Source organism: Sebastes fasciatus, chromosome 14, assembly GCF_043250625.1.
Source record: "Sebastes fasciatus isolate fSebFas1 chromosome 14, fSebFas1.pri, whole genome shotgun sequence".
Taxonomy (NCBI): domain Eukaryota; kingdom Metazoa; phylum Chordata; class Actinopteri; order Perciformes; family Sebastidae; genus Sebastes; species Sebastes fasciatus.
Genome location: NC_133808.1, coordinates 17,885,958 through 17,909,512, shown reverse-complemented (window position 1 = coordinate 17,909,512; position 23,555 = coordinate 17,885,958). Strand labels below are relative to the sequence as shown.

Genomic DNA, 23,555 nt, shown 5'->3' with positions numbered 1-23,555 from the left:
GATCAAGAGCACGGCAAACAGCAAGGTCTTCACTCCATTGGAGATACAGTAATCAGTAATTGGCCGCAGACAGCGAAGCCAGATAATTGAATTCAGACTGGGGGAATACAACATTTAAGAACAGAGTGAAGTTGACAACTCTGAAGTGCAAAAACCTGAAGTCATACGAGTGAGAGCGAGAGAGGGAGTAAATCCAATGTAGTGGTGAGAAGTGTTAGGAACAGTGGTGGTTGTCCATGAGGGCCAGAGCCAGTCTTTATTTACTGGGAGAAACGCTGTATCCACAGGCCGTTTGGGCAGGATGGAGCTGGATGAATTCATTAAAGGAAGCGCAGTCTCTCCCAGCTGCCATCTCTCCCCCTGCAGCCAGACTCCGATCAATGGCAGGAATACATCCAAAACAACATTTAGCACAAGACCTCGGAAGCAGGGGTGCATTTAAGACTTCTCTGTGTGCGCACATCTCCCCTGGATGTGAGCACTGTTTCGAAATGTGCTATTGAAGTCGAGCAGGGGAGGTATAGGGGCAATGTGTTTGTATCACAACAACAGAGAAGATTGTTTAACACGGATGCTTCAAGACAAGACATTCTGCCGTTCACGGTTCTGTAGCGAACAATCATATCCGTTACTATTTGTGTCATATTTCATATTGTATGGAGCCTTAAAAGTCAGTTTTAAAATGAAAATTAGATCATCTTCAATTCATTACTTGCACCTGTAATATTAAATTACTTATCAGAGTAAGAACAGGCACGCAGGGGTTGTTGTTGGTGTTATTGTAACATGCAATTACTCACTGCAATATATACAATATGTTTCTTATTGAATTCACAGAGAACCCTTTGCATATAAAATATTACATGCTTAACACCAATGAAGTCTTAGTTGCACAACTTTTACATTATAATGTTTTCTTAACAACTTTTTTTAAGTCAACATGAGCTTGCATCTTGGACACATTTTATATGTATTATGTAATTTAAATTGCTCTAGACACATTTTTATTTCACACATAAACCTGGACCAGCAAAAGCAAAATGCTTCTAGTACCATCTAGTGGTTATAAAAATGATTTATGTGGAGAACACATACTTAGTGTATGTATATTTATATACAGAATTTATTGAATCACACTTGTGACAATGTTCGGCTAATGTGTCCCGTACATATAGGCTACATATATAGTGCGACTAAATTTAACTATGTGCCGGATCTCATTAAAAAAAATCCTGACTTATGTGTTCACTATAAAAATCTTTGTGAGCAGAGAAGCGCCCCACTGTGTGCTGATGGGACGGCTCAGGTTTCATTTTATAGTGAGATTTAGTGTCTGTCGTTGCATAACATAACCTATTTACCATACAAAGACTATAATATATACTGTTTTATATAGTAAAGGCTGAGTTTACACTGTCCCAGATCTCATCCGGGCTTCTGAGATTAGAGTTTACTGCACTGCGTACTGAACTACAGCAGTTTTTAAACATTACTGTAATTTGGGTTTAACCAACAGTGTGCCGCTTATCGTTAAATGTGACAATAAATCATACAAATCATACATTACAAACAGACTTTGTTTATATATATAAAACTATGCAGTCCATGACATTCATTGTTCAATGCACTGATATCCAGCTGGAAAAAAAAGAAAAGAAACAACTAACAGAAGATGGTTGTTTCAATCATGTCACTGATTTAAAAGCTGATGCATTATCGGCTTTTTTGAAAACAACAGCAGTGGCAATAACATCAAAATAAAAACCAAGCCAGGGTTAATACCTGAATCTTTGGAAAATATAAAACCTAAATTTCATTATACACTGAATTCAGATATGATCAAAATCAATCGCACAAAATCTTAATGGCTTATATCTAAAATCGGTGAAATGTATATTTTACCGATGTCTCTCAACTAATTTCATGTAATACAAACATTTCATTGAATCACATACATTTAAAATGAATGTGCAGGCTAGTGCAGGCTAGTGAGGTCGTGTGCCGTTTCTCTCCACCTGTACGTCACCTCTCCTTCTGTCTCTACAGCAGTCTGCGTCCAGCTTACAGGGCATAGCATGCACAGTGACACTTCCTGAGAGGTCGTTTTAGCTCTCAAATAGAAAACAACAATCATTTTCTTTAAAAAAAAAAAAAAAAAAAAAATACCTGAATACTTAGAAATACAATGACAATGAAAAGTAAGATAGCTTAGTTTTACTTAAATTTAACAGGACGGAGGTGTCGTGTACTACAATTCCCAGCATGACATGGTTTCAAATAAAAATTGATGACATGTATATATAATTACTGCAGAAGACATTCTATTTTAAACTCCAGATACTGTATGTAAATAAGAAAAATTCACTGTTGTCATGATGTTAGAATCACAAGCTGTTTGCAGTACACATCCAGCTCTACAATACACAGCACTAGAAGCCATGTTTGGACTTTGCACAATGGATTTACCGCCACGCATTACAGGGCCAAAGACACAACTGCACATCTTCAGCACATGTAAGTCCGTTATTATACAGTCTATTATTGTCAAATTGTTTTCTGAAAATTACAAAATAATAGTATGAATGTGGACGATAGTGGGTGATAACAGTGGTTTCAGTTAGCATGGCTGTTCAGTCTGTATCTCTTTCTTCTTCTTCAAGGCACGAGAACACTGGGAGTGTTTGTCCAGAGAGGCCCTGGAGTTTAAGGTGCATGTGGGCCCTCGGGGGTCTCTTGGGGTCCCTTGTTCACAGGGTGATCTGGGCACAGTGGTGTTTGAGCTTGCAGGGCAACACCCCTCGGTTTAGCTGGTAAAACTCCACCAGCTGGATCAAGTCAGTGAACCGCGTGTGGCCGTCGTCCAGACTGTGGAATAACTCGCCTTCATCGTCCACCTGCAGTGGAGGATGCACACATACACACACGAGATATAGATGATTTACTGAACATGCGGGTTAAAATGTGGAGGTAGTTTTGGAAGATTAATAAAAAGAACATAGTATATCCAAACAGTAGATTGTACTCACAGGTAAGATCTGAAAGTGTTTGATTTTCTGCATGTGGCACAGCGACAGAACAAATGTCTTCGGGTTGCTTTGGCTGTCCCTCAGAAGAAATACTCTGAAAACAAAAAGGAAAAATGTTAGCTGTTATTCTCACTCTAAAATATAGATAACAATTAATCTAAAACACCTTTGAACACATCATGTGGCATTTGCCAGTGTTTAAAGAATGACATGAAACAAAATGTCTCTTGAAGTCCAGTCATTCCAAACCTTTTTTCTTATTTCTGACATATTTTATGGATATTTCATATTATATTCAATGCATCACAATAACTGTACCGAACAACTGATAAACCGTACAATTAACCCAAATAGTGAACACAATAACTGCAGGAAGTTTGTGTAAAAGATGCGATTTGGATGAATTTGAGCAGATTATTTCCTGTAAATATTGCATCAGAGATGAGTTTTCCTGTTATTTTTTAGGAATTTTGAATACAATTCTATGTAGTTCTTTTTTTTTAATTTTAAGCAGTCATTTAATCATTTATTTTTTTGACAAATTCAGTGTCTCTGACGTTTGGCCATAGTTCTATTAGCTCTTTGGTTGTTTTAACGGCATACTTTTCTAATACAGGACGAGGCTGTTTAGCAGAGAAGGAAGGCTCTGAAAAAATAACTTGTGTTGAGGTCCTCACCGTGCCCTTATTCTATTTATAGCTTAAATAATAATCCAAACTTTCATTTAGTTTTCTTCACAGAAATTAATGAAATGCTGAGATATAGGCCAACTGTATATATTTTTTTTAAAAAGTTGTCTTACACCCTTTAAAATCAAGAAGGCCTCGCGACACCCCGTGAAGCTTTGGCGACCCCTAATGGGGATCGGGACCCCCAGATTGGGAACCAGTGAACCAGAGAATAGTGCTGTAAAGATACGTTCAGATGCTGTGATAATGCAATAATTCTAATGTTTCTCTTCTTAAAATACTTGTATCACACTCTATAATGATTATATTTTGTAACTACCAACCACATAACTGCACTATTGTAGTGTCAGTGTGAAAATGTATATTTGAATGTGTGTGTATAATTTACACTTTATTAACAGTACTACCAGGCTTGTCCTTCATAAAAGTGGAAATGGAAAAAAAAAAAGCCTCACTGTTGTGGATCAAGCACCAAATTCTGAAAGCCCAGACGTCTAGCTACAGTACTACCAATAAACCTTTAATGACATAATGTAAACGCAAAAAGGAGTATAAGTGCTTACCCATCGATAAGACCCTGTTGAGTGATCAGACGCTGAGCCTCATCCCGAGACAGTTTGCCGTGGAACCAGGACTGAGCCAAGTGGAGGGCTGAAGCACAAAGAGAAACAACATAATCCAAGTCATCTATTTCACTTTGCACAGACAGCAAATGGAAAATAATAAAAAAGTGCCCCACAAACCTATGTTTGACACCGAGCTCTGTGACGTGGAGGGGCTCCCATGGCCACTCAGACGGTGACAGCTCTTCCTCTACGGGAGAAATGAGTCACAGCCACAATATTAGTTGAAGTAATGTTCATTTAATCCCGTTTTTCTAAAGGTAATTACAACTAAGAGATGCTTATCAGCTTTATTTTGTTGCGTTATGAATACACTGTTACTATACTATGTAAATTCTTAATAACTCTTGTTACACTGGACATTAACAGATATGATACATTTGTAAATTGTAAGAGCATATGGTGAGATTTGAATATTTTTTTCCTAGATTCTCTCTTTAATTTAAAGATTTCATTAAGTTCCCCAAAATGTCGAGAGTACATGTTTTCAAAAGGTGACTCACCCTCCATGACAGGCCTTCCTCCACCGCCACAGACAGCGCCTCAGACGGGTTCTCAATCACACGGCTCTTTTGGCCAGAAAAGTCCATGGCCACCAGTGAGTTCTCTGAGATGCTTCTCTGAAATTGCACACAAAGACTGAAATGTTATCTTTGTATTGACTGCATGGGTTTATTTTTGTTTTAAGGGGAGACACCCCAGGTGACTAGGGTAAAAGATTTAACTAATAGATATCACCATGAAACTTCCCTATAGTTGATTACTTACATTAAGACAATTATTTTTTTGTATTTTATTTGTATTATTTTATGTATTTGTAAGTTTTTTCAAAATTTCATATATTTTGCAAAACACTACAGGTAAACAGGGTAACAAACAAAAACTAATAGATATCACCATGAAACTTTTATGGTTGATTACTTACATTAAGACAATTTTTTTTTTGTATTACAATTTTTTTTCTGAAGTTTTATGTTTGAATATGCAAATTAGGTTTTATGTAATGCTAACTTTCGGTGAATTTGAGAGAAATCTACAAATGCAAATAGACAAATTGTAGTAATATAAACACCTAAATGTGTATTTTGGATGTTTTCTTTCCACTAGTTTGAAAGAAAAATGGCCCAAAATCTGAAAATTGAGCAGTGCATTAAATAAATTATGTTTTTGCTTTATTTTGTCATGACACAAAAAACTACTGCATTAAAATAACCATATTATTTTTTTCTTTTCTTTTTGGCATTTATTTCCTTTATGTACTGTGAAAGGGAAGCAGACTGCCTTCTGCTGTCTTATGGTATTGTATTGCCATCTAGTGTCGGAGTATCGTGACTCCATCTTCATCATTTCTAGATGATTCCAGACAGAAAACTCCATTGAAAAGGGATTAGAGTGGCTTTGAAAAGAATGACACATGGGCACATTTTAGTCCTTTAAGCTGCCATATAGTGAGTGGCTCACTGCACACACTCAAGAAAATTCTTCTTATCAGGATTACCGAGAAGCTTTTAAATTTCCACATTTGTTCCTCTACCACCTACTAAGCTTACAATTTAAATTAAAACAAAGTGAGCAGTGTTTACGTTGAGGATAGAGGCATTCCTGTTCTTCTTATTCAATCTGCACCAAATCCAATAAGATACCTTATAAATATGTTACTTAATGTTGTATACAAGTACAGCTTTTATTTAATTTCCAATGATCGTAGGGAGCAGTTTTCTCCTGGTAGCATGTTTAGCTAAATCTGTCACGTAAACCGCTGAAGACTCAGCAGGCTGACCCTGCATTTGGCAGATTCATGTACTCCCCCTATCTCTCCAGCTAATCCTCTCGGCGAGGCTGTTGGTCACATATGACCCTCCGACAGCAGAGAAGAGGTGATGAGTTGTTAAATCTGAGAGCAGCTGATCACTTTGTATTTTTAGAAAGTGGAGGGGTTCATGAACATGTCCAAACGCCATAAATAGATTGTGTTCACTGCCACGAAAATACTCCCAGTAGAGTCTGAGGCTATTCTGAGACACCGAACCCACATTAACACACTGAAGGTGCCTCATTTGTCCTATGAAATCATATCACTACACTGCTATGTGTTGGCCTGTAATGGATGCATGAAAATTTAGCTTTAAAGCCGCATTAATGGATTTTTTTTTGGTCACCTGGGAAAAACAACATTGACTTAATACCACTTTATAAAGTTACATATTGTTTGCAAACGTTTATCTATAAAATGTCCCATGTCCCCTTTCCTTTTAGCTTTGACTTGGTCTTCACCAACTCCTGAGCAAAATATTTTGGCTTCATGTTTTCCAGCTTGTTGCTAACCTTATCAGTCCGTCATTTGGTGCTTGGCAGGTATTATTTTGAAGTAGTTTATCTGATGCTTTTTGGCTGAAACAAAGTTGCCTACTTTGGCTAGAAACAAGGTTGATAAACACAGTTTGTGGGCTGAAACACCAAAACTGTGAGCTACAGTAATGTTAAAAGAGACTAGACATTGAGGCAAGCTGCAGATTTTGTGTTAATTTGTGTGAAATAGTCAGCATGAGTGACCTTTACCACAGTCTTTAGATCCATTGTTAATACGCTTACAAAAGAACATTTTTAAAGTGAGGATGTAACCTTTTAAAGGAACAGTGTGTAACATTTCAAGGGATCTATTAGCAGAAATGGAATATAATATTCATGTTTTCATTAGTGTATAATCACCTGAAACTGAGAATCGTTGGGTTTTCGTTAGCTTAGAATGAGCCGTTCATATCTACAGCGGGTCCTCGTCATGGAGTCTACCATGTTGCTCTGCCATGTTTCTACTGTAGTCCAGAACAGACAAACCAAACACTGGTCTAGAGAGAGACTTTTGCGTTTTTTTCATTACCTTAAGGCCACCGTAGCTCTCCTACACGCTTGTGAAACTGCAGCCGCAGAGTGCAAAACCGTGGTACTGCTAGCCGCCGTCTGACTTCCAATGTTCCTAAAGTAGTGTTATTATGGTAAGGATGGCCTCTGAGCGAGGTGAACGATGTTAACACGGTTTTGCACTCTGTGGCTCACGTTAGTCTTGGAAAGGGAGGAGTGAGAGGAGGGGTACTCAGTTGGTTGCAATCTGCAACCACACCACTAGATGCCGCCAAATTACAACTTCTCTTGTGTGCCAAGCATGTAACATAGTAGATTGCTACGGTGGCCGTCACAAAAACATGAGTGCCCCTCTGTAGAGCCAGTTTTTGTAAGAGTAGAGTGCTTTGTGTGTGTGTGTGTACGTGGGAAAAGTGAGTGGTGAAGCAAGAGAGAGAGAGAGAGTGGTGGCGACGGGAGTGACGTTATCGACACCGGCCCAAGCAGGAAAAGTTAACAGCATTTGGTTTGTCTGTTCTGGGCTACTGCAGAAACATGGCGGAGTGACATGGCGGACTCCGTGTAGAGGACCCGCTCCCTATGTAGATATGAAGGGCTCATTCTAAGCTAACGAAAACGCAACGATTCTTAGTTTCAGGTGATTATACACTAATGAAAACATAGTTATTAATATTATATTCCATTTCTGCAAATAGAACCACCTAATTGTTACACACTGTTCCTTTAAGGCATTTTCAAGTGAAATACATGACATAAAAATAAGAGCGTCGGCTTACCATTGGTGAAGCTTTTTGTTTCTGGTGTGGCTGAATGAAGTTTTGGTACAGTTCCATCCCATACTGAAACACAGAACAATGTCAGCATTTTAAATTCTAATCCCAAATATTTCTTACATGTTAACTTTAAAATACTTCCAGTAGACCTGGAGTGTAGTTATGAAAAGGAGCAGATACAAATAACTCCCAGTCTGTTGCGCTTTATTGTATATTATTTATAGAGCAGCAGGAGAGTGACTAATGCTCTAAAGTGTATCCATCAGATATCCAGACAATGAACACATGCTGCTTCTATAAAGAGTGGGAGTGCTAATCCAGCATCACTCAATAGTTTCCCTTGACCTCCTCCCAAAGCTAAATCTGATTCTAGCGCTGACTCAGCATTCCTCCTCTTAGACATCACCAGTTAGCGATCAACGAGCCAACCTTTAACAAGCGCATGGCGGTGATCCAGCAGGTCCTGGTCTGCTCATCATCCGCACAAAGCAGCTTCAAGTCCCGGGCTGAACTACACTTGGTGGACTGGAGAGAGAAGTTACAAGGAGACGATCAATACTCCTACTTCGGCTCCTTTTGTACAGTTTCTGGTATTTCTAGAAAGCGATGGTACCTTGACACAGAAGCCGTAATCTGTAGGTGCTCCGTGTAGTTTTTTGGCTGACAACAATGTGTAGACATCGCTGTCACTGAAGTCGGCAATGAACTGGAGATGCCTCGGTTCCTGTAAAACAAAGAGAGGTCACAATAAAACAAAAGTACAGTAAAGATATGAACTTTCATGCAACATTAAATCAAAGCTTGGGGTCTAGTATTCATCTCACGAAAATTGACGATAAGTATTCGTCGACATTGTAGAGACAATGTAAATGAAAAAAATATTGACAACAAAAGTTACGGCGTGATCTGTTCATTATGCTCTGATGAGTAAAGACGACACAAAATAGTTTGCTCTGTTTGGGCAGACATGCCTATTAAGATTTTTTTTCTGACCGATAGCCAAGATTAAAAAACAAGATTAAAATGCAGGCTACTATTTAGAATGGATGAATGTCTGTGACCCATTAAAAAATAACCATAATACAGACATGCCCACTTTATGATAATCACATGCCGTTTGGGGCAAGTCATAGTTAAAGTCAGCACACTGACACACTGACAGCTGTTGTTGCCTGTTGGGCTGCAGTTTCCCATGTTACGATTTAAGCATATTTTTATGCTAAATGCAGTACCTGTGAGGGTTTCTGGACAATATCTGTCATTGTTTTGTGTTAATTAATTTCCAATAAAAAATATATACATACATTTACATAAAGCAAGTATATTTGCCCACTCCCATGTTGATAAGAGTATTAAATACTTGACAAATCTCCCTTTAAGGTATATTTTGACAGATACAAAATGTGCAATTTAATTGCGATTAACTATGGACAATCATGCGATTAATCGCGATTAAATATTTTAATCGATTGACAGCCCTAGAAGGAACATAAGAGCTCATTTATGACAGAGGTGGACCACACTTAGATTCAAACAATGCATATGTATCAATAAATAACAGTGCTATCAGTCATTCTGGGTGTGGTTGACCTATAAATGCATGACAGAGAACACCCACATTGTGCCAAAGATAAATATCCAAAAAAAGCACAAAGATTCCCATTGTTCTGCTTTCATGTGACGCAGCGGTCCCACTTCCTTATTTAAAGTAATGCCACAGCCGTTAGCGTCTGTGCTGACTGACTAGTAATGTGTCCGACCACAGATGAATGGTAAACCTGCTGGAGTAAAAAGTGGGCGCCATACCAAAGCCTCCCCGCACCCGACAACAAAAGCTCTACTGTTGGAGGAAAAGAAGGCAGTTGAGAAGTGGTTGTGTTGGCACGGCGGGTGCCCAGGTATAAGCTTCACTTGTCAGCAGCTTTGAGAGTCCTGTTTCTGCCTGGATGGTGTGCCAGCTGACTTAAGGAAAATCAAGCTCAACCTGTTCCACTGCCCTCTCGCAGCATGAGTGAGATGTATACAGAGGATGAACTGGTGACCCCATAGTGTACCAACGCAGGACTAGGATGCATCTTCATAGCTTAAACCAAGAATTTGAATTTTCCAATTGGTACCATGCATTTTTTTTTTTTTTATCATGATTTAACACTGCAAACTACTGTATATGCATTTAATTCAAGCGAGGATGACGGACCAACACATACACATTAAAATAGAATTGCATGCAACAGAATGGTTTTAATTGTATGCAACAAATAACCCATGAAATCTGAGTTTCATAGGATCAGCTCAGACGGAGCGTGTTTTGCGGCTTTTTGTAATTGTTTTCAATGAGAGTGAAGCGTTTTGCGCGCTGCTTTTATGCCTCTCGTTTATCCGCTCTGTAGGCCTCGTGTTTCTACAGGAGCGCCCTGAACGCCTCGAGTTGAAAAAGATTCAACTCCTGGTACATGTCCACAGGGGAGTTTTTTTATCGCAAGGGATCGCCTCGCATTGGTAGCTTGATGGGCTGCCACTAGACACAAGGCACAAGGCACCTGATTGGACAAACGCTTTCCCTCATGTGCTGCTGCTCCCAGCTTTCAAACTGGAACCAACATGGTGGCTCGTTGGGAAACTTTCTTCTCTTATATTACGAAGATGGTTCACCCGACATGTGTTTCTGAAAACAGTCCAAGCAGTTGCTGAATCTGTCTTTATTTTGGATCGACATGGGGTTAGTTTAAAGGTTTTTTGGGAGTTTCCAGAGGCGGCGAGTCGCGTCGGACGCCCGTGATTTGCATAAAGTGGCCTAGCCCTTAACGTTATGCAAATGAGGAGCGACTAACGTGACGTCACATCTCTCGAATCGTGCCGCCACGCTACCAGAATGCATTGCACGGCTGCTTACATAGACAATGAATGGGAAGCGTGGAAAGGACGGAGGCTGTGGACATGTACCATCGGAGCGGAAAGCACCAGACGTTATTAGGGCTTTTTCTCATTGTGGTCACTTTTGCTGGAATATCCTGAGCTTTCTGACTTACCTTGATCTGAACAGAAAACAGCAGGAGGCAAATTAGTGTGATACTTGCGATTTCGGGTAAGTTGTTTTCATTAATTCAAACTGTACTATTAACTATTTGGGCACGTACAGTTCATGGTTTGTAACGAGGTAATGTTAGCACTCATTTGGTGGTTGCCAAGCGACACATACCATTAAAAGATTCAGCAAATTGCAAAAAATGCTCTGATTGGGCAACAAAAAAGCAGTGCGGTGTGCCCCGTGTTTTTCACCTGTAAAACTAGTCTGATCAGGGTCATAAAATGCAGACAATATTGTGTAGATGAGTCATTTTGTTTTACTGACCTTGGAAGTTCCCTTGTTGGAGAAATAAAGCCCCGACCTCCGCAGGACAAAATAAAACTTCTTCCAAGACTTCCTGCTTTGCTCTTTGGCATGGAGGTGTCCGTGTATCTCTGGACAAGTGCTGGAGTTGAGAAAGGTCTGTGTTGGGTAGAGAAATATGTGTCCTTATGTGGCAGTATGCAGTAGACTCTTAAGGTAACAGCACATTTAGACGGGAGGTTGAGAGCCTCGCAATTGGCACTCAAGGGCAAAGAGAGAGTGCAGCGTAAACAGAAAGAACTGGATACCTGTATAAGCTGAGAGTGATCCACCATCCCATTGGTTTCACTGGAGACGGAGACCATGTGATCCGGGAAAAAGTCCTACCAATGTGAAAGCGACATCACTTATTACAACACTGTCTGATCAAAGAGAGGATATCCCAAGGCAAAATGATGTGTATGAAGCCATCACCATATATATACAGTATAACGTTGTCACAAACTCACCAAGGGTTTCCTGAAGAATTCATATTTAGCATAATTTTTCCTAAAATACAGCCGGCAGTCGGTGTCCATTCCCCAGCCGGATAGCACCTCCATAACAGACTCATGGTCTTCAATGGTTCTCTCTAGTGAGACCAGGAGGAAAGAAAATCAACGACAGGTTAACCTGCTTTTCACTTCTCTATGGATAAAATATGGAGGCCGAACAGAATCGACCATAACGCCAAAACCAAAGTGAAAAACATATGTTTAAATGTTCTTAAAATCATAACGCAAAAGATTTCCTGACAAGAGCTTTACTCAGAGTCACAGAGTTTGATTATTAACCTCATATTAATGTGTAACCTCTGGATGAGAGAATCAGTGCAACTAATTATTTCCCAGAACTTGAAATGATTGAACAAAAAATGTTTCCCGATAATTCAACTAGCCAGCTATGTGAAGAAGCTTTGAACAATGAACTATGAACAACATGCGGGGGAAAATACGTCATCAGAAAACAAGCAACTATTCATGATTTACATGGCTGATAATATGATTGTGAGAAATTACATTACTGTATCCCTTGCTTTGTAAATGATTTAATTTAATAAACATTTATAGATATGAACTCTGATGCAGCTACAGTCTACGGCCTAATTACATCTCCAAATGCTTAACTTTTTGTTCTGAATTAATGGGTTCTTTAAGGGTTATATTGTATTAGCTCAGGGGGATTTTGTCAACCCACAAAGGAGCATTTAATCCACTATATCTAAATACATGGTTGTCACTGAAAAGCAAATTTGATTAAAAAAAAAACATTGAGTGGAACAGAACAGATGGATGAATTATGTAATGTGTGCAATAGTGTGAAAATGCAGCAGAGAAATCTTGTATGCAGTCATACTGTCCTCTAGCAGATCAGTGTTGATATATCATTGACAAATGTGTGTGTTTAGAACTATATTTTATGTCATTCATACACCATTCTTGAATGTAATGCACCTTATACAAATACTTGCATCACAGTACATGTTACATAAACGGTTACAGCTAACAGCAAATGATTTGATGCTATGCATTGATTCAAATGTTCCTTAACAGCACTTAAAGCGAGCCATTTCTGTAATAAAATGAAACCCCTTAAGTTACAAATGGTGCATGGCTTTCAAACAATATCCGTCAGTTTAATAGCAGGTGGTGCTTTAAATTAAAAAGGATCAAATCAGCTGCACCAGGTTATGTGGCTTAGACCTCACAGCAACCCATTGCATTCCACAACAAAAGCCATGCAGACAATATTAGTAGTAGACAGTGATTGTCTTCATACATGCACTGCACTACCTCCCTCCTAATGCAATGCTAGTGGAGAATGAGAACTAATATTCTATGCAAGGAAGATATATAATTGATTAAGACACAATCAATAGCAACATTAACCCCTCTCATATTCTACACGATGTGAATGGGCATGAATTGGTTTAGCGTTTAACAAAACCAGACGCGTCACCACCCCCCCTACCTACCGCCACTCCCATCAAATCAAGGAAACCTCGCCCACAGGACTAATAACATTACCGTCACATGATACTTCACAATACCAGTGCATACCATAAATAATGTCAAAGTCTAATTTGTGTATATATTTTGACCAACAACACTTAACCTGACCTGTCTCTGCATATTATATAACAACTTTTTGATATTTTTGACCATGCTGTTATTATGTTATTTTTACATTCTCACAAAATAATGCAAATTAATTTGACATAAAAAAGCATTTTACCTATTCCCAGGTGAGAGATGTGTTCAAAAAGCGTCCAGCTGTGGTCGTCGATGCAGTGGTTCTTCAAGACAAACAGCTGGCATATGTCCCGGGCAGTGATGTCACTGGGAACCTCTACTGCCCTGCTGGTGTTATCTTCATTATAAACTTTGATCACCTGCAACAGAAGAAGCATTCACATTAACAACCATTTCAACCTCTCAGCAGGATGGGACACTTTTTTACCTTCAAAGAGCACAAGCACAGTGTTGTTTTTTATACAATGAACAGTATTAAAGGTGAGGCACAAAGTATCAGACAAATGAACCAGTTTGACCAATATACACCAATTGTTCTATTGCAGCAGCAACAAAATATTCAGACAATTATATTGATGAAGTAGAGAACAACGTGCCAAGCATGTTCCAGGATGTAAATATTTGAGCTTGTGGAAATACCTGTAGTAATCTTGCAACACCACATTGAGACATCAAACACTATAAAACATGAATCCATCTGAAAGTGTACTGAACTTACCCCCCTGTTTGGAGCCAAGCAGAGCTCTGAGTTTGGACAAGATCTCCAGCCGATGCATGGCTGAGTACACAGCATCGCAAAAGAGAGCTTTCTCTAGAAACATAAAAACACGCGTCTGACAGCACAGCGAGTGTCAACTGGGAAGGAACCAGTCTCTCTCTCTCTCTCTCTCTCTCTCTCTCTCTCTCTCCCTCTCTCTCTCTCTCTTTCTCTCTCTGTCTCTCTCTCTCTGTGCTGCAGTGGAGCTGAATGGAGGCAATTAAACGAAACTGCCTCTGAGCACAGCGCTGTCCCAACTCCACATATCTGTATCGCTCGGTCTTGATACAAAATCACCTGCTACCTTTCTCCACCCACTAAGCGTCAAGAAGCCAGAGATCAATCTGCCCCTTTCAGACATGCACCTTGTATCATCATTGCACATATTGTATCACCTTTTCTGAATGATCTCATGCATCTCTTGTGCATAAAATCAGATTTAATAAAATAGGAAATACTGTCAAAGAGCCCCTTTTTTAGTTGCAGAGGAGATTGATCTTCTCATATCAGATCAGTCTAAAAACTATTTCCCCCCCTCGCTATAATTAAGGTTTCCCTGTATGAATGACAAAATGACATCACTTAAACAGATAGATGAGCAATGGTACGTGTTCCATGTCTGAAAAGGGCTTTGGGGGGAGGAGAGAGAGTCACAAGGCTCCAACCCCCTCTCCATTCACATTCACACGCCCATCATGGCGAGCACAGCTCCCAGCATAATGCCCCGCAAGAGCCCACAGAGCAATTACAAAGGTGCTGCTTAAATGTAATGCTAGTTGGGTCAACTCTGTCTAAAGTTGACAGAGGCAGGGTGCGCAGAGGGGGCACAGCAAAGACCAAATGACTGTCCCTTTTCTTTTCTTTCAATGAGTGCTATTGGTGGTTTAAAGCCGGGCAGGGCGAGCCGGAGTCCTTTTGTGGAGAGAAAAGGAGGTCAGCGCTCTCCAGCAGGGCTGAGGTCTGAGCCCTCAAGGAGCCATCAGCGAATGGGAGCCTCCGGCTATGACATCATCTCTCAGTGTAAACCATTTAGTGTTTAATCAGCCCGCTTGGAGCCTCGCAAGACAAATATCTTTGCTTGTGGATGTCTCACAAAGACGAGGGCCTGCATTAAACAGATTACTCCAGCAGCCAGGGTTTTAATAGAGTTAACAACACTGCATCATACCACGCCAGGTTAATTATCCAAACTCTTTTTTTTTTAGCCAAATCAGACACAAAGACAACAACAGCTGAGAACAATAGTGCAAAATCATATTCACTTCAAATAAACAAACAAACCTTAGGTCATAAAAAGGTATGTGTGTATGTAGCACTGCTGCTGATGACTGCATCTACTCTGGGCTCTTGTTAAGCTGCTGGGAGGAAGTGGCTTCCTGAGAGTTGGCCAAATCAAATCATTCAGGCATCACATTTCACCAGGAACAGGGTCGGGTTTGTCGGAGGGTGAGGAAACCTTTCTGGTGCATTAGCATTGCAGATGTACTTTATGTTTGCATTACTTAGCACGGACCAACTGAGATTTAGTTTCGTGCAGATTTCAGTTTGGAGGTCGAAAAGATTGACGATGAATGAATTTGATCTGAACCGTGAAATGAATAAATTAAATTAATCCATTCCGTCAGACCATAGCCTGTAAACAGCCTCTTATATGACCATTTTACAAGATAAGGAGACAGGGAGACTACAAAGTGTTACGCAACAGGATTATAAATTGTATTGAAGTTGTAAAGACAACTGTGAGGGAACAAATGTGCTCAACAGCTGAGAACAGGACACACTGTTGCTCAGGTGCTTCACCAGTCACAGCGTCAGGGCAAAGTGTGGCAAAGAGGAAGCCAGAAACATTTACACAAAGGCATGTAGGTTCTACTGAGGACAAAACTTTTACTTGTGTTGCCATCATACAACACGTCAGCAGAAAGACATCCCAGCATCATGCTGTGGGGTTGCGTCTCCACAGTTAGCCCTGTCACAGGAAAAGGCATATGAATGGCACATAACTGGCTAGGCCAATTACAGGGGTATCACACTGCTCAGCCTCCCTGGTAAAGTCTACTCCAAGGTGCTGGAAAGGAGGGTTCGGCCGATAGTCGAACCTCAGATCGAAGAGGAACAATGCGGATTCCGTCCTGGCCGTGGAACAACGGACCAGCTTTTCACTCTCGCAAGGATCCTGGAGGGGGCCTGGGAGTATGCCCATCCAGTCTACATGTGTTTTGTGGACTTGGAGAAGGCATATGACCGGGTCCCCCGGGAGATACTGTGGGGGGTGCTGCGGGAGTATGGGGTGAGGGGGGCACTTCTCAGGGCCATCCAATCCCTGTACGCCCAAAGCGAGAGCTGTGTTCGGATCCTCGGCAATAAGTCGGACTCGTTTCCGGTGGGGGTTGGCCTCCGCCAGGGCTGCGCTTTGTCACCAATCCTGTTCGTGATATTCATGGACAGGATATCGAGGCGTAGTCGGGTGGAGGAGGGTTTGCAGATCGGTGTGCTGAGGATCTCATCGCTGCTTTTTGCAGATGATGTGGTCCTGTTGGCATTATCGGTCTGCGACCTCCAGCACTCACTGGATCGGTTCGCAGCCGAGTGTGACGCAGTCGGGATGAGAATCAGCACCTCTAAATCTGAGGCCATGGTTCTCAGCAGGAAACCGGTGGTTTGCCTACTCCGGGTAGGGAATGAGTCCTTACCCCAAGTGAAGGAGTTTAAGTATCTCGGGGTCTTGTTCGCGAGTGAGGGGACGATGGAACGTGAGATTGGTCGGAGAATCGGAGCAGCAGGGGCGGTATTGCATTCGCTTTACCGCACCGTTGTGACGAAAAGAGAGCTGAGCCGGAAGGCAAAGCTCTCGATCTACCGTTCAATCTTCGTTCCTACTCTCACCTATGGTCAATGAGGGTTGGGTCATGACCGAAAGAACGAGGTCGCGGGTGCAAGCGGCCGAAATGGGTTTCCTCAGGAGGGTGGCTGGCGTCTCCCTTAGAGATAGGGTAAGAAGCTCAGTCATCCGTGAGGGACTCGGAGTAGAGTCCTTGCTCCTTTGCGTCGAAAGGAGCCAGTTGAGGTGGTTCGGGCATCTAGCACGGATGCCTCCTGGGCGCCTCCCTTGGGAGGTGTTCCAGGCACGACCAGCTGGGAGGAGACCACGGGGAAGACCCAGGACTAGGTGGAGAGATTATATCTCTACTCTGGCCTGGGAACGCCTCGGGATCCCCCAGTCAGAGCTGGTTAATGTGGCCCGGGAAAGGGAAGTTTGGGGTCCCCTGCTGGAGCTGTTGCCCCCGCGACCCGATCCCGGATAAGCGGTTGAAGATGGATGGATGGATAACTGGCTAGGCATTTAGCGTGCAATAAGGCCATTTTTTGCGTTTGGCGTGTCATTTGTACGCCATGTAGTCTGTACTGAGTCCAACGTCAACGCCTCCATGTAAATATGCTACGCTCAGAGCTTGTGACGTAGAATAAAAAGTGACTTTATCACCATGTTTCTTCAGCTGGAGATGGTGGACATCAGAGCCACACAAGCAGAGCAGTTTCCTGTGAATGTAAGTGCTGTCTCCATGGTTACTGTGATAGTATTATTTTTTTGTAACATTTGCATAATTATCACCAATTATTTGATGTCAAATAGTGGGTGTTTGGCCTAAGGCACCAAAACGGTGCTCGCGTGGTTTGCTATCAAAAGCTGTTTAAAAGCGAGGCTTTGAAATATGAATTCTGCTCTGCAGGTTGATCTGGATTCGCTAATTAACTTAGCAGATGCCTGAGTCATGCTGATATATCTACCAGAGGTTGTTTCCAAACATAGTAAATATTCCATGCTGAATCACAAGGACATATTTTATATAAAACATACAGGATCTTACCAGTGCAGTGGCATCTTGTATTTGAACTTTGACCAAAATGTATAGTGCAAATGATACACACATACATAATACACAGTGCATACTGTTTATAATACCAACTGATAGGTCTAATAATTATAATTGCATAACTTGGGATGTGAGTACTTTTACTTCGTCAATCCTCAAACTAATTATTGTATAATTGTGCATTATTTTTCACTCCAGGTAATTGAAACCATTGAATGGAAGGTACTGTTAATCATTAGTTAGGAGTTTCTAATGAATGGCCAGGCCATGGTAGCATGCTGTAGTCTTTATCAGTGAACACAGAGCTGCATTCATCAGCAAGTAACCCTAATCCACATGTACACATGCTTTCACCTGAAAAGCCTTCATGTCCACCTACATCCTGTCAATCAAGTACATCTTTTATGTTGCAATGTACAAAAGGCAAACTGGCTTCAGCTGTTCAACTAAAGATGAGTTGTTTTTAGTAAAGTCTTGGCTGTAGTCATGCCAAAATGAGATGTTCCTTTTGAAATATGTGACCGCTACATTAACAAAGCAAAAGTCAACCTCACTGGGGGAAGATCTTGGACAGACATTTATTTTCTCAAAAGTGCATCTGTGTGGATATTTTCATTTTGACCTGATTTTGTACCTGAATGATATAAACACCATAGAGATCACCCTGTTGGCTGTGAGTTTGATACTTGCTAGGTTGGTTGTGCTTGATATTGGTCTTTAACATTATTCTAAAAATGACTAATCGACTAAAGAGATCTTTGATTAGTCGACTAATCGACTAATAGGGGGCAGCCCTAGTGGTCACGCTGTCAAGATTAAATTTTTTTCCCAGCTCCCACACAATACAGTATTACACACAATACAGTTAGCTTAGTAAAAATGGCAGAGCAAACATACGAAAATATTTGCCTCTTCCAACACGCAGATGCAGTCAAATCTGCGGTCTAAATTCTGATTGCCCTAAGGCAAGCACCAACCAGTTAATCTTAAGGGCCTGTTAAGGAAAGTGAAAAATAATTTGTGCATCCGCCCCATGATCCGGATCCACTCCAAAATGCAATTTGTTCTTCCTTGGCTCATGCTACACCCTTAAATATATATATATGACATTTGACAATTTGTGAGGTAATAAATCAAGTGAGAAGTAGGGTCATTTTCTCATAGACTTCTATAAAATCTGACTTCTTTTTGCAACCAGAGGAGTCGCCCCCTGCTGGCTATTAGAAAGAATGCAAGTTTAAGGCACTTAAGCATTGGCACTTTTCAGACCCGAGGGTAGCCTACTGCGGCCAACATATAACATGCCATACATAACATAACATACTATATACTTGTGTATACTGATATGTTATTTGATTAGCTGATATTGGTCAATCATAACAGCACACACATTTATCAGTCAGGCTCCGTTGCTGTAAATGCAAGTTACTTTGTTACTTTGATGCCAACAAGACTGTTGATTTGCAGAGCTGCATTTCAGAGGTGAGGGTTAAAGCAACAGAACATAATGTGCTGCGTTACAAAGACCTTTCAATGACATAACAAAAACCTGTCTGGACAAGGCAGAGTAAATCCAGACATTGACTATGCAGCACTGCATATATAGTCTTAGTGAACATAAACTCCTCTTTTAGACCTTCTTATCTCAAGGACAGGACAGTGTGAGCCATTTTGCCAATTAGACCGCTCCAGTTTAACCTTGAACTGAACCCTCCCACAGCTGCAGCTCTATCAAGGAGTGGTGGTGGTGAGGAGGTGGCCTCCAGCCTCGTATATCTCAGAAACTATTGAGAAACGTCCTCCCAGCTCCTCACTGGAGCAACATCGTAAAAACTAAACCTCACATAGGACTTTCTCTCTAATGGCCAAACCAGGTGCTATAATAGCCAGAATGCTATTTGCTTTACAGAGCATCCAGCGTGCACTAATGAGGAGATGAATTACAACAGTAGACAAATGTTATCAGGCTACACAGATAAGCATGCTGAACAGCTAGTAGCTACTTTACACAGTAAAAAATGAACTGTTGAGCTGCTACGGTCTTATCTGAACAATAAATAAGAATGATTTGGCCACTTCTGCTGAGTTTGTTGGGACTGGATTTGCACAGCATATTTGAGAGATATGAAACATTTATTATCGTTAGAATATTGCAGCTGTGCCCCGGCCTTTATAACACCAAATTCATCTCATATATGGTTCACAAGAAGGTGCAATATTTGTCATACAGGTCCACACTTCATTGTACATTTCATCTTGCCAGATGGTTTACATTCCTGTCTGTAACAAGTGATTTCATGTTACAGACACCCCCATGTTAAAGTAGACAATAAGAGCAAGCTGTCATTCAAGTTGGAAGGCAAGAATCTATAAATCCATATGAAATAATGGAGCAGTTTTAAAGGGGAGCAGGCCGGAGATTAAGAATTTACATTATATTGTTGTTGGACCAATGTTTGTGAATAGAGCTGCAATGATTAATCGATTAGTTGTCAACTATTAAACTAATCGCCAACTATTTTCATAATCGATTAACTGGTTTGAGTAATTTTTTAAGGAAAAAAAGTCTCTGATTCCAGCTTCTTAAATATGAATATTTTCTGGTTTCTTTACTCCTCTAAGACAGTAAACTGAGTATCTTTGAGTTGTGGACAAAACAAGACATTTCAGGACATAATTTTGTACTTTGGGAAACACTGAATGACATTTTTCACCATTTTCTGACATTTTATAGACCAAACAACTAATTGATTAATTGAGAAAATAATCGTTAGTTGCAGCCGTCTTTGTGATCATGAACAACTCATTGAAATCACAGAATCGTCACCACTATCAGGTATGTCCTACCAATACAAAGCGCTGCTCCAGGCTTAGAAAAAAACACTGTAAATGAATATTATGATTTCACATAATGTCTTTCTTTGTTCAGCATTTATGCTCCTTAGCAATGTGCTGCACATTATACATTTCAGTATATTTCCAGATTCCAGAGAGCAGTTAACTACCGACTACTCTGGTTGAAAACAGCATCTTTTTTTTTTTTTTTTTTTTTATTTTTTTGGGGGCATTTTCCATTTTTATTACAGGACAGTGGATAGAGTTGTGAAAGGGGGGAGGGAGAGAGTGGATGCGGAAAGGGCCACAGGCCGGATTCGAACCCGGGCCGCCGCGGTCAGGACCAAGCCTTAATACATGGACGCCCGCTCTACCAACTGAGCTAACCCAGGCGCCCGAAAACAGCATCTTTTACCATCAAATGAAACGTTCCATCGGTGTCAAAGATTAATTCCAAGAAGGTGCATGACAATAAGCTAACATTTTTGAAGAGCCCAGCGTGAATCCCAGTGAAAATTCCGTTAAAGCTAGTAACATTAGCACAGGCAACTTATTGTGAACTGAATAAGAACATGTTGATGAAGATAAAAATTTTGGAAAGTTGTACACGTCGTGATCCCTTACAGAGTGCTCAAATCAGGTTGGATCCAGCGCCATCTAAAAAGTTTAACTCTCAACTTTAATTTAGAACAGGTGGCAGACATGAACAGAAGGCAGCGCTTCACTCATACAGAGGAAACATGTTAAGAGACAGTAGAAAGGAGATACATGTAAGATTCCTACCCGCTTCTGCAGCCAGAGTGGTGTGATGGCAGGCAAGGTGACTCTTCTCGCATGGAAATTCATGCTTCTGCCTCAGGAGCACAATTAACTATGTGACAAATATCCATATATAGTAACAGAAAATGAGCTCAAATTGTATTTCTATGGATAATTAATAATATATGATATAGCACTTAAGAGGTTTTTCTATACTGTTACGGTGACATCCTTCACAATCAATGTGTGAGAAACTAAGTCACTAAGCCTCCCCACAACAAAAACTCCTCCTTTGTCCTTGGGATTGTAAAAGCTTTTTCCTTTTCTCTCCTTTTAAAAAGGCAGTTCCAATAAACACAACTGAAAATAGAAGATTTTCTCATGAGTCGATATACGCAAGGCCTGAGAAAGCTACTGTAAAATACCTGGAATCAAAGTAATACATTCTGCCCAGTGATAATGTTGGAAAAAGGAAACAGCACATGAGCTGAAGACTTCATGGACCAGAAAGTCCATGAAGCAGATTGTTTTTTCTTACTTTGTAGCCAGACACTAAACAGCTAATTTTAGTCTCAGAAATAAAATATATTTCACTAATCAAACGTTCATAAGCATATTATACCATAACATGACATAAAGCGACCACATTTACTGTCTTTCGGAGGCTGTAGCAGGCTGTTTTAGAGCCAGATAAAGTAACATTCCCAAGTTTTCAAGGGAGGTCAAGGGACCTTTGTGAAAATTTTCATTTTCACAGGGGTCCCTTGACCTCTGAACGCAAGATATCTGAAATGAAAATGCGTTCTTTGGGTACCCATGAGTCTTCCCTTCTCATTTTCACTGAAAAATATTAAAATGATTATGGTGTGATTTTTGCAGGGATCTGTACCCGACAATTATGTTTTCTTAAGTCTGTAGAATATGATGTGCAGGCCAGGACATCTCTGCAGCAAAGCAATAATTAATTTAAATTAGTAATTTGACACACATTTTACTTTTAACAAATATTGTGCCTCCTGCGGTTGGAAAATTGCAATTGGCCATATTGTGATTGTGCAGCCCTAGCCAATTGTATTCAGCAGGAACTTGGGTTCCTACCATTTTGCATCTTAACAATACAGTACAATAGGTATATGCTTTTGGCCTGTGGCCCACCATTAAGTTCCAGTTTTGGCCCTCCAAGGAAAACCCTGCTCTAGTTTAACATATTAAAAATGCACCGAACTTTCCATTGGTACTACATGGAACTGAGTAATCATGTCAGAAATTACAGTAAATGCTATTTCAATAAAAGCTATGAAACCATTTATAAGGGAGAGACAATCGCAGACCACAAGGAGTCTGAAATTCATTGTCGGAGGAAGAGCACACACATACAAACCCATTGAGCTCTGCTATGTTTTAAAATTATTATTATTATGTATATTAGTGGTGGTGTGAAAGCGTGTCTCAGAGAAGTAAAGCAGCTATGTTGCACCGAAAACCTCGCAAAGCTGCAGCAAAAAATCTGTACACTGCATTTCAAAATGTGCATGGGTCTATAATATTTCTTTTATCTCCTCACCAGCACCAATCACTGTCCTCTATTACAACCTATGAGAACAGACGGGAAAAGAAGAACCTCCCACAACAGGCCTCGTGTTTATCTGGAAACACAGCACACTGACTTGTGAGAGTGCAGACAAGCAGACGCTACTAGTTATCACACAAGCTAAAATGAATTGGAATTAATGGAGCCAGAATGATAAGAGTCTCCACAACTCCCATAACAAAGCCAGCTCCAGACACAGTGTCCTTGACCACGGTTGATTCAATCAAGACCCAGTGTACACCCACCTCTGGAGCAGATAGGTATATTCACAGTATACCTATCTAAAAACAGCCAGAGATATATAGCAGTATCCTTCTTGAAGAGCAGCCAGTAATGTTACAATCTTATCTGAAGTGAAAACTTTT

The 23,555-nt window shown here is 40.5% G+C and overlaps 1 protein-coding gene across 4 annotated transcripts in view; it reads right to left on the bottom strand.

The window, feature by feature from the left end:
• Positions 1 to 1,563: 1,563 nt before the first annotated feature.
• grb14 (growth factor receptor-bound protein 14) overlaps positions 1,564 to 23,555 on the bottom strand; it is a 31,704-nt gene continuing 9,712 nt past the window's right edge. Inside the window, exons 1-13 of one of the 4 annotated variants that reach the window (XM_074659388.1) lie at positions 21,624 to 21,827; positions 13,576 to 13,732; positions 11,811 to 11,932; positions 11,610 to 11,684; positions 11,323 to 11,460; positions 8,584 to 8,694; positions 8,400 to 8,495; positions 7,974 to 8,036; positions 4,842 to 4,958; positions 4,459 to 4,528; positions 4,279 to 4,366; positions 3,027 to 3,120; positions 1,564 to 2,894 (exon numbers count right to left, since the gene is read on the bottom strand). In XM_074659388.1, coding sequence (XP_074515489.1) covers positions 2,748 to 2,894; positions 3,027 to 3,120; positions 4,279 to 4,366; positions 4,459 to 4,528; positions 4,842 to 4,958; positions 7,974 to 8,036; positions 8,400 to 8,495; positions 8,584 to 8,694; positions 11,323 to 11,460; positions 11,610 to 11,684; positions 11,811 to 11,932; positions 13,576 to 13,732; positions 21,624 to 21,686 — 1,341 coding nt within the window. In that variant the 5' untranslated portion in view covers positions 21,687 to 21,827 and the 3' untranslated portion in view covers positions 1,564 to 2,747. Of the gene's footprint in view, positions 2,895 to 3,026; positions 3,121 to 4,278; positions 4,367 to 4,458; positions 4,529 to 4,841; positions 4,959 to 7,973; positions 8,037 to 8,399; positions 8,496 to 8,583; positions 8,695 to 11,322; positions 11,461 to 11,609; positions 11,685 to 11,810; positions 11,933 to 13,575; positions 13,733 to 14,091; positions 14,249 to 21,623; positions 21,828 to 23,555 lie in introns of those variants that run through there. The other 3 variants (XM_074659387.1, XM_074659385.1, XM_074659386.1) reach the window with 3 other exon arrangements.